This window comes from Alosa alosa, chromosome 12 (genome assembly GCF_017589495.1).
Source record: "Alosa alosa isolate M-15738 ecotype Scorff River chromosome 12, AALO_Geno_1.1, whole genome shotgun sequence".
In the NCBI taxonomy this organism is placed as follows: Eukaryota; Metazoa; Chordata; class Actinopteri; order Clupeiformes; family Clupeidae; genus Alosa; species Alosa alosa.
In genome coordinates, this window is record NC_063200.1 from 17,658,177 (window position 1) to 17,676,427 (window position 18,251).

The 18,251-nt window shown below is 39.4% G+C and overlaps 1 protein-coding gene across 2 annotated transcripts in view; it reads left to right on the forward strand.

Annotated features, from left to right (window-relative positions):
- The window catches only part of nt5c2l1 (5'-nucleotidase, cytosolic II, like 1), a 35,898-nt gene that overhangs the window by 16,232 nt on the left and 1,415 nt on the right, over positions 1-18,251 (forward strand). For both annotated transcript variants that reach the window (XM_048259588.1, XM_048259589.1), the window contains 13 exons: positions 4,699-4,790; positions 5,017-5,074; positions 5,975-6,068; positions 6,202-6,255; positions 7,631-7,714; positions 9,303-9,344; positions 10,151-10,258; positions 10,495-10,561; positions 10,795-10,965; positions 11,912-11,963; positions 12,796-12,856; positions 14,095-14,271; positions 18,098-18,193. In XM_048259588.1, coding sequence (XP_048115545.1) covers positions 4,699-4,790; positions 5,017-5,074; positions 5,975-6,068; positions 6,202-6,255; positions 7,631-7,714; positions 9,303-9,344; positions 10,151-10,258; positions 10,495-10,561; positions 10,795-10,965; positions 11,912-11,963; positions 12,796-12,856; positions 14,095-14,271; positions 18,098-18,193 — 1,156 coding nt within the window. The remainder of the gene's footprint in view (positions 1-4,698; positions 4,791-5,016; positions 5,075-5,974; positions 6,069-6,201; positions 6,256-7,630; positions 7,715-9,302; positions 9,345-10,150; positions 10,259-10,494; positions 10,562-10,794; positions 10,966-11,911; positions 11,964-12,795; positions 12,857-14,094; positions 14,272-18,097; positions 18,194-18,251) is intronic.

An 18,251-nucleotide genomic window follows, 5' to 3' on the forward strand; every position in this document is an offset into this window, starting at 1 on the left:
GGCACATCTGCACTACCACATGGTCTCACAAAACTCTTTTTTTCTTTCCCTTTTTTTTCTCTTTCCTTCTCTCTCTCTCTCTCTCTCTCTCCCACTGTGTGTCTCCTGCACTCTCCCTTCATCTCTCTGCCATAGACTCACATTTTTGGGAGCAGCCTGTGTCCAGCTTCTGTTATTTTACTGTACTTTCTCCATTCATATTTTACATACACAAGTTCTCTTATTCACACAACACAGCTGCAGAACAGACAGAACTGTTTTGTTACGACTACATGTATGCCGAGTACAAAACTGATATAATGGCTGTGTACAACACGTTTTTCTCGATTGTTTACACACATTTTCTGAAAGCATGCCTCATACTCTACACACAAATCCAAAAACATACACACAGTGGGCAAAACCCCTCAATTCTCCTGCAAAATGAAACTTTACATTCAAAACAATGTTATTTCTTCTCAAAATGGTATTTTGTTTTCATATGAATAGACATTTATAAGAACCAGTTAAACACTGGCATGTGCTCAATGTAAAACACTATGATGAATGGAAAACACTTCTTCTCCATTCATCATAATGACTTAGGCCTTTTTTTTGTTTAGTGTTACACTTACTACAGACAATACATACATAAGTGTGCTGTAAAATATTTGAGAATATTGTTTTTATATTCAGAACACACAAATACACTGTAAAAAATATATATGTTTTCCCCACAAAAACAATGTACACAGTGTACATCCCAACCAACATAAAGTTGCACATACAGTGGTCTACATACAAAACAACAGAAGAATTTACTGTATTTTTACAGTAAAAAAAAAACAAAAAAAAAACTATGCTGCAAAACCTCATCCACATCACAAGCATTATGCTAAAGCTCTGATTGCTAATTGTAAAACTGTGTGACAGGTATTTGCCCATGTGATGAGTCAGTGTGCATATAGTAGGGCAATTACTGTAACTTTAGAATTTGAATGGCAGCGTGTTCTTTATGAAAACAAGATATTTTCATCATGAAAATTGTGCCAAATGCAGAGAATTGTGTGTAGTGTTGTGAAAAAAGTGTGTTTTAGAATTGCAATTTGAGTGTAAAGCAGGAATTGTGCTTGTAGTTTAGCAGAATTGGTTCAGGGGGTTGGTGCATGAGTTACATGTTGTGGTCATTGTGTCTCAAGTACCAGTTTTTGTGTGTAAACAATTAAGAAAAACTGTAAAACTGTCAATGAGCAGGTAATCAAGTAACATGAATACAAAAACAAAGAGAATTTTCTCTGCACCATGAGAATCTGTGTGGGCTCTGGTAGCCACAGAAACAGTGACATCGCCGGGTTAGAAATATTTCAGCTGTATCTATAACCTGCACCTGGTGCCCACGGCTTTAGAAAATGTGTGTGTGTGTGTGTGTGTGTGCGAGCATACGTTCTACCTGCATTCTCTCATATGTGTGCGTGTACAATCAAGTATATGTGAGAATGCAGGGGAACTGTATGTGATGAAAGTCTTAAAGAGTGTGTTTGTGAGTTTGTGTTTGTGTGTCAGCATGTTTTATGTGTGTGTATATGTGAGAGAAAGTTGTGTGTTAGGTGTGTGTGTGTGTGTGTGTGTGTGTGTGTGTGTGTGTGTGTGTGTGTGTGTGTGTGTGTGGCGTGTGTGTGTGAGTGTGTGAGAGTTACATATGTGGTGAAAGTATGTGGGATTAAAGTTAGTGTGTGGAGGACTAAATGAAATGGACATTCTGGCTCATCTTCACTCGTCCAGTTATCTCTATGGTCTCCCGTTGCCCCGTTGCCGGGGAGATGGCCCGGAGGCTGGGCGTCAGGCCTGCTCACTTCCACCTCCGATCCGCCACTCATGCCAACATGCTGATTGATCTGATGGGAGAGGAAAGAGAACTGGGCTGGTAGTGTCCAGTGGGTGGTGGGCCCATATATTTTGGATTATCATTGCTGTGTTGATATGGAACATAAAAAGATAGTCAAATATAATGTCACTGTCATTAACTATTAACCTTTTAGGCTCCAGTAAATTTGTTGGACATACAGTTCATTATTGAAGCAGTTCTATGTGAACATATCCTTTTAGAATATTCTCTTTTAATTAGGTGCTCTTAAACCTCAATCTCCAAAAGTGATGAAACATGCATTTATGCAATCTTCAAAGTGTAACATGCATTTATGAAAGCAGAATCTATCTTTCAGAATGAATTAAATTTTATATTATTAATCTATATTACTGTAATATAACAGACATTTATCAACACTTTTTTCTGTCGAATGAAATAACAGAAAACAGTTTTTTGTTGACTAACACACTTCTATGCAACATATACTTTGAAACCTTAAAAACAGCAGACGCAGGTCAGTTTGTTAGTAACACCTGCATCTGACCGTAAGCATCTGACCTTAAAGGAGCTGATTTAGCCACTGTAGCTCTGAAAGTAACCATCGATCCTTTAAAAAGAATCCAAACTAAACCCATGATCAAACAGAAGTGGTTGCATTGGTTATTAATAGCAGAGTACTACTTATGTCGCTATACTTTAAGCTTTTCCTAAACTCTATGGCTAAGAGAGTGGAGGAAGTGTGCTCACACTTGTGACTTTCATAGCTGGACAGTGTGTGTGTGTGTGTGTGTGTGTGTGTGTGTGTGTGTGTGTGTGTTCGTACAATCAGTGGCAGTGGGCATATTTAAGGACAGATGATTGATTAGGTGTCAAAAGGGAGGACTAGCCCCAGATAACCCCCATGGTGTTGAAACATGAGGGGTAGGGCAATGGAATTCAGAGAGCAAAAGCATTGTGTTTATGCTTTGGCGTGTTAGCCATAAACGTGTGTGTGTGTGTGTGTGTGTAACTGTACGTATATATATGTGTGTGTGTGTGTGTGTGTGTGTGTGTAACATGTGTATACTGTGTAAATATGGTTGCATAGATATGGGTGTGTTCTTGTGTACGCATGGTTTATGCTGTTTTTGTGTAGGCATGGTTTATATTATTCTGGATGAGATGAGAGATATTATGAATAACTGTAGATATGATGTGCTTGTGAGAGGCTGGGTGGTTGAGTGAGTGAGTGAGTGAGTGGAGGGAAGTAGATGTCAGCAGGCAGAGACTTATGTATCTCTCTCTCTCTCTCTCTCTTTCTCTCTCTCTCTCTCACTCTACTCACTCGCTCTCTAAGTGATGTGTTTTGTGAGTGTGAATGTTGCATGGCTGTATTGTATGTGTATGTATTTTTATGTTTTTGTGTGTGTGTGTGTGTGTGTGTGTGTGTGCGTATGCATAGCACTGCAGATCATAGAGCATGACTCATTAGTGTGACTCATGCCAGTGGAATGTCCAGCAGCTGTTTGGTGTTACCGTTCTGCTGCTTGGGTAGGGACACAGAGAATAACTGTGTGTGTCTCTGTGTGTGTGTGTGTGTGTGTGTGTGTGTGTGTCTGTCTGTGTGTGTCTGTGTGTGTGTGTGTGTGTGTGTGTGTGTGTGTGTGTGTGTCTGACTGTGTGTGTCCGACTGTGTGTGTCTGTCTGTGTGTGTGTTTGTGTGTGTCTGTGTGTGTGTGTGTGTGTGTGTGTGTGTGTGTGTGTGTGTGGCGCATTCTTGGTATTTCTATCTCTCTTCCAAGATTTTGCCTTGCACTGACAGCGTGTTTGCAGTATATAAATGTATGTATGTGCTCTATGCATAAAATGTATGTGGGAGATCCGGTGGTATTCGTTAGGGGGCTTATAGCAAATACCTCTATGCATGTCTGACAGTGTGAGTATGAGGTGCTGTCTGCTGGTATGACTGTGTGGTGTGGTATAACTATAGGTGCAATAGAGTAATTCAATCATGTTTTTCTTAATAACAATGGATTCTTAACGGAATTATCCGGAGTAAAATGCACTTTAGATCAATTTACGGATGATTGGGAGTACATACGTTGAGTTGACATCAAAATCATGTCATTCGGATGTGTTTTGAGAAAGTTCAATTTTACCGTTTTTAGTCAAAACTCGTTAGCCTGGAAGTGACCAGGGCAAGTCATTTCGCCGCTACAAAACGCTATTTTTATACCTCCTCTTCTAATTCACAATTTCGTCGCCATTTTTAAAAAAAAAAAAAAAACATAGTCCAGTCCATACAACTTCATTTCAATTTCGAAAGAAATACTGGACTATGTTTTTTTTTTTTTTAAAAACGGCAACGAAATTGTGAATTTCCAGAGTGTGTTACTCCACACTCGGCAATCGACTCTTACGGACTTTCCCCTAAAGGCGCCAGCTGCAGCAGCAACATTTCGGAAAGGTACTGGCTTGATGAAATTCATTCTGGACTCTCTATCCGACCACATAAAGACCTCGGGATACTTCGGTTTGGCTTTAGGGACCCTCTACTCACTACCACGTAAGTGTAATGTTGTTTGGAACTGTAGAAGAGGTATGAAAATAGCGTTTTGTAGCGGCGAAATGACTTGCCCTGGTCACTTCCAGGCTAACGAGTTTTGACTAAAAACGGTAAAATCGAACTTTCTCAAAACACATCCGAATGACATGATTTTGATGTCAACTCAACGTATGTACTCCCAATCATCCGTAAATTGATCTGAAGTGCATTTTACTCCGGATAATTCCTTTAATTGCTTTTCTTGCTTAAATAGTTAGATGCTGGCCATCCACACTCTGAAACAATTCACAATCCCCTGTTTTCACAGTGAGGAAATCCATGAGTACTACCCCAACAAGTTCATCCAGAGAGATGACACAGAGCGCTTCTATATTCTCAACACTCTTTTTAATCTGTCAGGTAAACAGATGCTGATATGTTGACATTATATATATATATATAATATATTTCATAAATTAATCATTCTGAAATAACAGCATAGCGTTTGTCTCATCATTATTGAATTGCCTTATTTCTTGCATTGGTGAACTTCATGCTCGAATGACATATTTGTAGCCTATATGGACTTCTGGTGACCTTTAAAAAGTTACAAACACTTGAACATGTACTATGGTTATCCCCACAGAGACATACCTGTACGCATGCCTGGTGGACTTATTCACCAACTGCACACGATACAAAAAGTAAGTAGGCTCTCTGTGGCTGTCTTGATGGTTTCTCTTGGTATGACTTTGCCTACAGTAAATCTCCCAAGAGGGACTATTGGGCTACGCCTGAAAATACCGTTTTGGTCATTGCTATAATTCCCCCAGGCCAGATGTGTGGTTAAAATGGTGTTTGTGGCGTGACACGTGCTCTAAATGTACATTGTTCAGTGAAGCATTTCCCTTCACTAAAGAAGGAAATCATTAACAATGTTATTGTCATTTCTGGATACTAAATAGTACTTTATAGAAATGAAATAAATGTTAATATTGATATTAATATTCATTATTCAAGTATATATTTATAAATTAAAATATGTCATAGTCAGTGATATTTGTATGGAGCCTGTGAAGGACCATGGTGGCAATCTTTTTAGAGCTATTTTGCTTTCGCTTGCAATAGCTTTGCATTCCCTAGCAATATATAACTAAAGTCAAAGTATTGCAAGGGAATGCAAAAGTATTGCAAGGGAACGCAAAAGGGGCTTTAAAAATACATTCCCACCATGGTCCCTCAGGGGCTCCGTATATTTGTGTAAGTCACGTGGAGAGAAGAGAAGTCACTGTTCAATTCAGTTCGGTTCAACTTTACTTATTTCATGCCATAACATGGCTTTCCAGGGCCCAACTTGACGTGATCACTGTAAATGTCTAAACCTAATTATTTTTCTCTCATCTTTCACTGCTTCCTCCATTCCTCTTTACTCTCTTATTTCTGACTTCTGTTTTCTCTCCCTCACTTTGTCTTTATCTACCTCTCTCCTGTTTCTCTCCATCCTTCCACTCTCTCCCTCTTTCTCTCTCTCTCTCTCTCTCTCTCTCTCTATCTATCTATCTCTCTCCCTCTCTCCCTCTCTGCATCTTTTCTCTGTTCCTCAGCTGCGCGCGGGGATTCCAGCATGGAGATCTCTTCATGTCCTTCACAAGCATGTTTCAGGATGTCAGGGATGCTATGGATCATGTGCATGACACAGTAAGACACACACACACAGACACACGCACACATGCACGCACACACGCACGCATGCACACACAGACACAATCTGCTGTTAGTTGAAACAACACTCATCCATCATGGATTTATTTTCTTCATTGTTCTTTTCCAGGGCTCCCTGAAGGAAAGAACCATAAAGAATTTGGATAAGTACGTGGTGAAAGACGTAAGTAACACAGGCGTGTCTAACCAGCATCCACAGACGGCAACAGTACCTGTGTCTCACCTGAGACAACTCTCCAAAGATGGAGCTGTAGCATCTAGCGTTGTAGCCTTTGCTGTAACATATAGCATAGTAGCCTTTGCTGTTGGCTAAAAGATGTGAGGAAAGCCTTGTAATTGACTTTAATTAGTATGGATAAGTGCTCAGTGAACACATTTAATTTACTGATTGCCAAACACACACACACACATACACACACACACACACACACACACACACACACACACACACACACACACACACGCACACATGTATGTGTACACACTCAGAGCTTCTCCTTCCTGATGCATTTGATGGGTTTAAGCATGGCTGATGAAGTGACCACAGTGGTTACTCCAGCCCAGCGCTTGTAGGATTTGTGGTCAATGATGAAAGGACTCATGTAGTGAAAGCTTGGAAAGATAAAAACTGTACCAGTAGCAAATAACCTTTTCTCCCCTGGGGGGTGCTGTGACACAAGTAGTTACAGTGTCCATACCATGTTCGGGCCCAAGTACCCATGGAGACCCAGGTTCGACCCCCGTCTAAACCTCCTGATGGCTACCTCTGAACTACCGTAAATCCTCTGGGAGATGGGTAAATGTCTGTGCGACGCCTGTGTGATTAAACAAAAAGAAAGATTAAACAAAAAGATCCAAAAATTGTCTCATGAAAAGCACCCGTCAGATCTAAATTCTCTGTCTCATTTCCAGCAGCCCCCCACCCCTCCCCCGATACCCCAGTAATCAGTCTCTTGGCAGTGTTCTATGAATATTCTCCCTCTCATCATAACTTCCTGTGATCCTCTAAACGTTCCCGTTAATAGCCTGGCAGGAAGTGACACAATCACAGCTACACACACCATCTGATTAGTGAGCCTTAATGAAACACAGACAGACTGAGAGATGCCCTGTCCCTGCACACCTGCAAGTACCACAACTACAGGATAATGACTTCATATTAATTTCAAAAGCATTGAACCATTCCGCATTTGCCTGTCTGGGATTCCGACCTACTACTTTCGCCACCAAGTGCAAACTGATAATATTAAAAATTTTAAAAATGACAGGATTTATTTTCATCAGAGGCACTCTGGTTGTTACAAAATAAAATAAATGATATTAGTATGAAATAAAATTTATAACATGAGGCCATTTGCAACCAAAATAAATTATTGGAGTATTGGACAATTACAGAGTACAAAATGACTTTGAGCACCCAACACTTATTGTATGGTGTAACTGACTGGCTAATCTGATCTGAAGGATGCTTTGGATGATGTGTGAATGGGACCTAAATGACCCATGTTTTCTGAGTCCTTCTTTTTTGTCCACTACAGCCGAGGATCCCAATTCTGCTGAGCCGTGTTAAAGAAGTGGCCAAAGTATTCCTGGCAACAAACAGCGACTATAGGTATACTGAGGTGAGTTTGTTACAGGCACCACACACACACACACACACAAAGACACACATATACACACACTCACACACGCACACACACACACACACACACACACACACACACACACACACACACACACACACACACACACACAGTTTGGTGAGGCAGGAAAAAAACCTGACTCGTCTGATAAGACCAAGTGCACTAGTTAGTACACAAATGTATGAAATGTGTATACAAATAGTACACACTATTCTTTGTACACAAATGTATTACAGTTTTTTACAACTGTTTACACACGTTTTCAAAACTCCACACACAAAACCAACAATCGCTCACACAAAATGCAAAATGCCTCAAATCTCCAGCAAAATGACACACAACGTTCAAAATGTCATAAACACATCTTTAAATCAAACATTCGCCTCACATTACAAACACTTTTGTCATAATATGACATTTTGGATACATCATGTACACACTGTTGCTCAAAAACGAACACTCTTTCGTCTTTCATAGACTTGTATTTCCATACAAGAGTGAAAGTTACGGTATCTACAGAAAGAAGTTGAAATACACAGTAAAAATGCAAGCAATATTGAAACCAAAAAATAGTGATTTTTCCCAAATAATTTTCTGTTGCGAATACAGTATTTTATAGCCAACAAGAACAAAGCAAAGCAAAATACAATGACCATCAGATGTACATGGAGTTCTGAAAAACCTGATTTTGCCTAAGATGGAAATGACTACTATATCAAATTACTTTGCTTTTTCTAAAAAAACACATCTTTAAATCAAACATTCGCCTCACATTACGAACACTTTTGTCATAATATGACATTTTGGATACATTATGTACACACTGTTGCTCAAAACCTAACGCTCTTCTGTCTTTCATAGGCTTTATGTATTAAGAGTGAAAGTTATGGTATCTACAGAGAGAAGTTGAAATACAGTACAGTAAAAATGGGGGGGGGGGGTTGTGTATGTATTCATAAGTCTATAGAAAAATGTATTGAGCTAATGGTAACTTGGGGAGACACAAAAATATAGTAAAATATTATAAATAAATATAGTATACTGTACCTAAAGTAAACTCGACATTTTGTAGAACATTCCTTTCAAAGTATCTGCATTGGTTCTGAAATCCTATAGGGCCAGATTGAAAGGGTCCATACCTACATATAAAGTATCTATTTATAGGCCTATACTAAGGCAATGACTGGATGGTGTTCCGTAAAGTAATGAGTGTTTACACATGTGAAGAGAAAGAGTGAAGCCCTGGTGATTTAGTGTGGCATTTAGATGGGTTGTGTTTGAAAAATGAAATGAAGTTACTTCCTGTGTGATTTTTGTGTGTTAAGTAGAAAATTGTGTGTGATGTTTTGCAAAATGTGTTTTAGTCAATTGCAAACTGAGTCAAACACTGAGAACTAGTGTATGGTTTTGCAGATTTGGTGTGGGGTTATGATGTTTGGAAGACATGTTTAGAAAATTGTGTGACAAGCAAAGATTTAGTGTGTAAGCATTGAAAAAAACTGTAAATGTGTGCATAGTTCCGCCTATCCTGATAATAAAATGTATGCATTCATTTTCTCCCTTTCAGGCCATTATGATTTATTTGCTAGAAGTCCCTGCTAGTCCAAGGGTAAGTTATAAGTCACAGGAACTCTTGCCTTGATCAATCTCATCTATTTCCTTCTATCCTTCACTTAGGAAGTTCTTCTCCCTCTCTCCCTCTATCTCTCTCTTCTCTCTCCATCTGCTTCTCCCTCTCTCCCTCTCTCTCTTCTCTCTCCATCTGCTTCTCCCTCTCTCCCTCTATCTCTCTCTTCTCTCTCCATCTGCTTCTCCCTCTCTCCCTCTCTCCCTCTCTTCTCTCTCCATCTGCTTCTCCCTCTCTCCCTCTATCTCTCTCTTCTCTCTCCATCTGCTTCTCCCTCTCTCCCTCTATCTCTCTCTTCTCTCTCCATCTGCTTCTCCCTCTCTATCTCTCTTCTCTCTCCATCTGCTTCTCCCTCTCTCCCTCTCTCTCTCTCTTCTCTCTCCATCTGCTTCTCCCTGTCTCTTTTTCTTTCTTTTCTTTTTCTCTCTGTGATCATTGAGATGATTTCTTCAGTCTCGTCATTAAATTTTCATTACTCTAATTTCATTTTTCTGTTTCTTTTTCTCTCTCTCTCTCTCTCTCTCTCTGTAATTTCTTCAGTCTTGCTGTTTAATTTTCTATCTTTCATCATCTAATGCATGATCACTGTATCATAAATAAATACCACAGTTTTTTTGGAGCAGTTCAAGTAGTATTCAACAGCTAAGGTCTTTTTAAATGTAGTGATTTTATTTCTACTTTCAACTCAGTTTTACAATATTAGTTCGAGTGGAACCGGCTGTTCTGCTCGTTTGTACACAGTTTTACGATAGCGACACCAACTATTCTGTCTGTCATCCCTAATCCAGACTAGCCAACCAAAGAGATCCTGGCGGACTTATTTTGACCTGGTTGTTGTGGACACACGGAAACCCTTATTCTTTGGTGAGGGGACAGTTCTGAGGCAGGTGGACACGGTAAGCTGATGTCCACTCTTATTTTTTGTTTCTTTTTTTCTTATTTATTGTCTGTTTATTATTATTATTATTATTATTATTATTAATAATAATAATAATAATAATAATAATACGCTTTATTTGTATAGCACCTTTCATACACAGAATGCAGCTCAAAGTGCTTTGCATTTGTGTTTTGTATGCTTTAGTAGAATTTCACAAAGTGATGGTAAACATGTTGTTTGCTGGTTTGTCAGCTCTCAGGAAAGCTCCGCATCGGGACATATACGGGAGATCTGCAACACGGGACAGTCTACTCAGGAGGTAAAACAATGAAAGCCGGCAAGACTTACTTCCTCTGATGCAGCACATTCTCAACATGATTTCTGTGATCTTGCAGAGGGGGCCAGAGATAAGGGATAGATAACAGATATAATTATTTTTAAATCTAAATAACAAATATAAATAAAAATCTAAAAAACAAATATAAATAACAATCTAAATAACAAATATAATGTTTTTGTTTCGTCTTCCGTTATCTCCACAACACCTTCCAGGCTCCTCTGATATTGTGTGTGACTTGCTGGATGTGAGGGGGAAGCAGATTCTGTATGTGGGAGACCATGTCTTCACAGACATCCTTAAGTCCAAGAAGCGGCAGGGCTGGAAGACGTTCCTAGTGGTGCCTGAACTCATCAAGGAGCTCCAAGTCTGGACAGATGAGAGATGTACGTGCAGAGCACACGTTGGCCACAAGGGGCTGCTAGACTCAAGTCAGAGTGGAGTTTGACGGAGTAGACGCATATTACGTCTTGAGTTCCTTTTAATTACCTGTCGTACATACACAATTTATAGTTACTGTCTATTAAGGCCCTTACTTTTATTCTTATTTTGAGGATGTTACAGGAGCCTTGTAGCCTGGAAAATCCAGAACCTGATAATCTAGAAATATTAAGGGTCTGGCCAAGAACAATGTAATGGCCCAACTCGAGGGGCGGCAACAAGCATGCATTTAAAAATCTCACTGCACGCAATTGAATAACACTAGACCATGTTTACTCTGAATGATTTCGGACTTTGACGCAATCGGATAACACTACAACCAATGTGTACTGTCCTCCAACGTTGCAGCGCTGTCTTCATCAGTTTAGCTGGTTCCCCAGAATGTTGGGGTAAAAGTAACGTGCATCATTGCTCTTTGCCAGAGTGTCTCGCAGAGACAATTACATTGTGCTCTCACGAGAACTCTGGATTTCCAGAGTAGGAGCCTTGCTTACATGGACAATTATTTGATGAATCATTTCCATTTCCAATGACAGACCAATCATTTCAAAGTTAGAATGTTATGCAAAACCACTTAATAATTCAGATACATTTTGTGGTTATCAAAAAAAATTTCTTTGGCAATGTTACAAAAATAGTGTTCACCCTTCACCGGCACATAAGCTCAATCACACAATCCCTTCTTTTCATATAAAAATAGTGTCTGTTTTTTTTTAATGCTATTTCAACTATGTTGCCCTGATACTGAATATGTCAACAGACATATTCGATTCTGAAGTTTATATTTATATTCATATTGGTATATTACAGTATCCATCCATTACAGTAATGTCATGGACTCATGGATATAGCAGAATGCTTTTTCTTATGAGTGTTTCATCTCTCTCTTAGATTTGTTTGAGGAACTGAAGAGTATGGATATCTACTTGGCTGAATTCTACAAGTGAGTAAAATTAAGGCACCAGACTCCATAGTATCCGAATCCCAAGTAATATCCCTGTTGGTTGCACAATTTGTGAGCTTCATGGAAGTTGGAAGTGCAAGTCATCACCTGCATTATTCCAAAAACTTGTGATACTTATTGAGATATAATTGTGCTCAGTTTTCAATGTGGCGTCAATGTTGTGTCTGAGTATTTAAAATTGGATACATTTACCAATCACAATTAGTCTGGCTTTCACCAGACCAAGCTCAATCTTTTAAGATTGAACATTAGTCTGGGGAGTCCGTTATGTATTTTCTACTGCACAAGAGGCATGATCAACTGGCATAGTTCAAATGACTCTGTACGCAATTGGATAGTCATTCACCAATCTGACCAACGAACCGGGTGACGCTTGCAGAGCGACGCGAAACCTCCAGGCTCTCCTGCTATCGTCATCGTTTTAAACCTGCCAATAGGGCACCAGGTGGATAAGCCAGTTTGTGAATGGCCCCCGCAAAAAGTGTAACGGAAGCAGGAGAAAGAGATGTACAGGTTTCCAGCCAGAGCTGCAGGGGGGAAAAGAAACCACTGTCAGATCAGGCTGAGTTCACCCAGCCTAAATCACAATACAATTATTAATACAGTAATAAGAAAACGTAGAAACATAATGGGGGCCTTCACAGCTTCGCTGCCTGGCCCCCAATTACCACCTGTGAAAACCGAGTTCAAGTCTGAACACAACTGTAGCAATTGTGTCTTCTTCAAGGTGGATTCTCATCTAGTGTCTGTGTTATGTAAATCCCTGGATTATTCACCACAGGTGTAACATCCTATTTCTTTGTCGCTGCAGACATATGGACAGTGGTAGCCAAGAGCGCCCAGACATCAGTGCCATCCAGACCAGGATGAAGGTAAGCTCCTCTTCTTGTTCTTCTCAAAGATGGAATGGATTGATCAGGTGCAATAGAGTAATAGAGGTTTTTTTTTCACATTCCTAATATCTATTCTTGGTCATTGCTTTTTTTCAAACTTTATTTTAAAAATTTGACTTTCACATCCATTACAATGCACTGCTGATCATTCTTGTGAAGCTCACAGTGATTTCACATAACATTGAGCATTTTTTAAACCAGACTGTCATCTTTCTTAGTGTGACCACTTTGGTTTTTTTGAAGATAAATTACAGTTTTTCTCAGTCGCTTTGGTGTTTTTCTCAGATCAGAATGAAAATTCTCATAACTAATAGTTCAACCTCCAGAACATTTAGTCATTTGTGCACATCATAGTAGCAATTTCTCCTTCCTCTGAACAAATTGCAAATGCTTTTGAACATGTATCAGTTGCTTTGTCATGTCAGTCAAAATTAACTATACTTATGGATGTTGAATAGTCATTCCCAATGAAACTAATAGTCTTCATTTCATTGCTTGAGTCATTACATACAAAATAGTTATCAAATTATGTCACAATGCTGTAGAATTGCAAAGAGCATATACAGTAAAAATGTGAAAAGTACGTATTCAGTGTCTTGTACTCACTTCCTCCCCTAACTACAGCAATGTGTAACTTTACTGTAGTTTTCAAATGGCTGTACAAGTAGTGTATAGTGCTGTCTCGAGCATATTCAGGTAGTGTCACAGAGTTCTGACCTTTTTTTTTGCATTGGAAAACACTGAGAGAATAAACTGTCATAATGAAAACATGACAAAGCCATTTGACTATCTTGTTCATAAACGATGGTGTCAAGACTTCTCATTTTGATGACACTGGCAGTTTCATTGACATGAAGACTTGCTTTTGAGGAATGGACTATCCATTTTGAGCAAGTGACGTGCTTTTGCAGGTTATCCACTAGGTTTTGCAGTTTGCACTAACTGTTTTGAGAAATGCACTAACTGCTGTGCAAATGTTAATAGTGATGTGAGAAAAGCATCAAAGTGACTGAGTAAAACTGTAATAAATTATAATCATGTGCTGTCTCGTATAAATTGATAATCTTGAGCTATGTACACTGCCCCCCCCCCATATAAATAGATAGATAGATAGATAGATAGATAGATAGATAGATAGATATAGGTAGATTGTGTTATTGTGTGTGTATGTGTGTGTGTGTGTGTGTGTTTAACACCCACTCCTCCTTACTGTGCAGAAAGTGACGTACGGTATGGACTTGTGCTATGGGAAGATGGGCAGTTTGCTACGCTTTGGCTCGGCCAAGACGCTGTTCGCCAGCCAGCTGCTCCGCTACGCTGACCTGTACTCGTCCACCTGCCTCAACCTGCTCCACTACCCCTTCAGCTACGCCTTCAGAGCCCCTCTCGTCATGGTCAGTCTCTTAAACAGACACTACACACACATGCTCTTAAACACACTCACAGTCTCTCTCGACCTGCTCCACTATCCCTTCAGGTAGGACTTCAGGGCCACGTTCGCGCTGGTCAGTCTCTTAAACAGACACTACACACACATGCTCTCAAACACACTCACAGTCTCTCTCGACCTGCTCCACTATCCCTTCAGGTAGGACTTCAGGGCCACGTTCGCGCTGGTCAGTCTCTCTTTTTTTTTTTTTTAAATCTCTTTTTATTAACCAAGAACAACAAAGACTTCTTTAGGCCTTAGCCATCTCAGTGCTTTTCAGTGCAATGTCATTAGGGACTCTCAGGAAGGGACTTAAGTTTTTCAAAATATGTTATTAATGGGTTCCAGATACCATAAAAAGGTCATTAGACCCTCTTAGTGCATACTTTATCTTTTCCAATTTCAAATACATCATAAGATCAGTCAGCCATACAGATACTTTTGGTGCGTATGGGGATTTCCAATGTAAAAGTATTTGCCGCCTGGCAATCAAAGTCGAAAAGGCTAATATATCTTTATACCTAGCAAGTCCTATATGATCGCTTGGCACGGCTCCAAAAATTGAGGTATACACATTGGCCTCACAATCTATTTCTATAACTTCAGATAACGTTTTGTAGACCCCTAACCAAAATTGATCCAAGCATGGGCATGACCAGAACATGTGGGTCAAAGTTGCTGGAGCGCTATGACACCTGCTACACCTATCATCCATGCCTGTGAATATTTTTGCCAATTTAGCTTTAGAAAAATGCATCCTATGTAAAACTTTAAACTGGATTAAGCTTAGACGAGCACATGATGTAGTCCCATTAACCCTACGCACCGCTTCCGTCCATATACTATCTGGTATTGTCTCTCCTAGTTCAGCATCCCACTTTGCTCTAATCTTATCCACAATATTGTCACCATGGGAAGTGATGATGTTATAAATTCTGGAAATAAGTCCCTTTAAATTAGAAGACACTTCCAAGATATCCTCCAAGACAGATGGATCTGGTTCATTTGGAAAATCTGTTGTATTACTACGAATAAAGTGGCGAATCTGTAGATATCTAAAATGATTTGAGCAGGAGAGATTACATTTTTCGCATATGTCATTGAAACTTGCAAATACACCATCCCATAAAAATCTTTAAATCTGACAAGGCCTTGCCTGTTCCATTCCAAGAACGTTGCATCTATTCTAGCTGGAATAAATGAGTAATTATGGCAAATTGGGGCTTGAATGGAGAAATTAGGTAAACCTATATGTTTTCTAAATTGTTGCCAAATACGTAAAGTGTTAATGACCGTTGGATTTGAAGTATGTGTTGAAATAGCCAGAGGGATTTTAGAAGTTATTAAAGCCGGGAGTGAAGTTGAAAGATAAGAGTTATTTTCAGACTCACACCAGACCATATCTGAAGACTGACACCAATAGAGTATTTTCTGGCAGTTTGCCGCCCAATAGTAAAATTGTAGATTTGGCAAACCCAAGCCTCCATTGGAACGATGCCTTTGAAGAAATCTCTTTTGAATTCTAGGAGCTTTACCTGCCCAAATAAATGATGTTATATACTTATCAATAGATTGAAAAAATGATTTAGTCAGATAAATTGGAAGGCACTGAAAAAGATAAAGAAATCTAGGGAGAACATTCATTTTAATACAGTTAATCCTACCAACCAGAGACAAACTAATGGCATTCCATCTCTGAAAATCAGACTTTAATCTGTCTACTAATGGGGTAAAGTTTTTATGGTATAGCTCAGGAACATTTTGAGTCAAGTTAATACCTAAATACTTAAACCCATCCCTGGACATACAAAAGGGTAGATCTGAGTCCTTAAGAGACCGCGCCAAGGCATTTATAGGAAAGCACTCACTTTTAGTTAGGTTCAATTTGTAACCAGAGAAAATACTAAATGTTTGCAATATATTCAAAACATGGGGAATACTATGCATAGGGTCAGATAGGTACAGCAATAAGTCATCAGCGTACAAAGATACCTTATGGGTTAAACCCCATCAATGAATTCCACATATTTCTGGCTTTGACTTAAGCACAACAGAAAGAACTGGTCAGTCTCTTAAACACACACTAGTGCACTCTCTCTCTCTCAAACATACTCACAGTCTCTCTGGGTTGTCTTAAAGGAAAACTCAATTTTTCACATAGATCTCTGTTTCTTGAGGTCACTGAGTACTGTCTGTACAGAAAAAACGGAAAAAAAAAATTTGGGGGGTCCCCAGAGTGTAGCACTGTAGCTGCCTGGCTGCTCTAGCTGTTAGCTGCAGCAACTCGAGCTAGGTAGCACTGATTGTTTGTTTGTTTGTTTGTTTTTTTTTTGTTTGTTTTTTTTTTCGTACCGACAGTACTCGGGGCCCTTGAGAAACAGAAAACATCTATGTGAAAAATTGAGTGGAAGTTTGAGTGGAAAGTGCAAACAATGTCCGCCAGTTAAACCTAATCCTAGAGTGAAAGCTTTTTCTTATTGGTTATGGTTATGGATATGCTTTTATGCATAATGGAGGAATGGAGATTTCCATTTAACTTCTCTTTTAGTCTAGGTTTTCATTTGTATCAGCTATTTTGGTTTAGTGTTCTTACACAGTAGTATTGGTTTCATTCATAGGGAGCATACATGACAAAACATTTACATTTTCAGTGCTGTCTGTTTTATTCAAACCAACTTAACTAAGTGTTTTACAGGTTTCACAATAGGTTGCAGATATACAATATTAAAGTACCAAATAGCACATACATTTGCACAGATCTCATCCCGGGTATCAGATGGTTATTGTATGCCATTGGTGTATTGGTATGTGACTTGTTTTTGACTGTGAAATAAAAAATGTGTAGCATGTTAGAAAGTAATACTTTTAAAACTACTGGTGATGGTTAAGAGCAGGCTTAGAGCAAAGGTTCTCAACCTTTTTGAGGCTAAGGCACGTCAAAGGTCAAACTAAAATGCTAAAGCACTTATGGTTAGTGATTATCATACCACACACTTTATTATTTTTCTATTACGAGTGTTCATGAGCTGAGACCACAGCTCACTGCATTTCGTTGTCTCACTGCATTTCGTTGTCTCACTGCATTTTGTTGTCTTTGTACTTGTACTCGGCACAATGACAATAAAGTTGAATCTAATCTAATCTAAGATGTTGACTGAGCTGTGTAAGAGATCTATAGATCTCTATTAGTCTACTTTATAACAGCCACTCTATGACTACCTAAAACCATTTTAATTAAGAAGATGGTGTCATTGATGCATATAAACATAGCCCTCTAGCTTATTTCATAAACCTGAATAAAAAGCGCATTAGGTTCCTCAAAATTCCATGGCACACCAGTTAAGAACCACTAGGGCTTAGAGCAGAGACAGTTGATAAAGCTAAACTAAAGTATCTTTGCTTAGAGCACGGCCAGAGCAGCAACAAAGAGAGACAGATGCGGCACCTCTCCAGCTCTCTGCCTGGTGAAGTCTCCTTTACACCCATGCTCACTGTAATGGGGGTTCCCCTCTCCTGATTCAACCAGTGTGACTGCCTCTGAGCCCGTAGTCGTAGCGAGACTGCGAGCGAAGGTGGTGAACCTGGGCAGACTGCCAGCACTGCGCTGATGATGGAGAGCTTTTATCAATGGCAGAAATGCCAGACTATAGGCAACGTTTGCGGAAACAGATGTTCACAGCTAAAATAACATCAGTCAGCATGTTAGGTGTCGATGTCGGGTGGATATTAAATATTTCGGTGTGAAAATCTGAGATGACGAAGTTAACTAAAATGATCCTTTTTGTTGCCAGATGCCCCATGAGTCGGCAGCAGACGCCATCAAAGAACGCTCCTCCTCCTCAGAACACTCTCTGTTCAATCACATGCTGAAGAAGGTGGACGTCAAGGTAGGACACAGATCTTTGGAATCAGTGTTATTCAGATGTGACAGAATAATCTGGATTA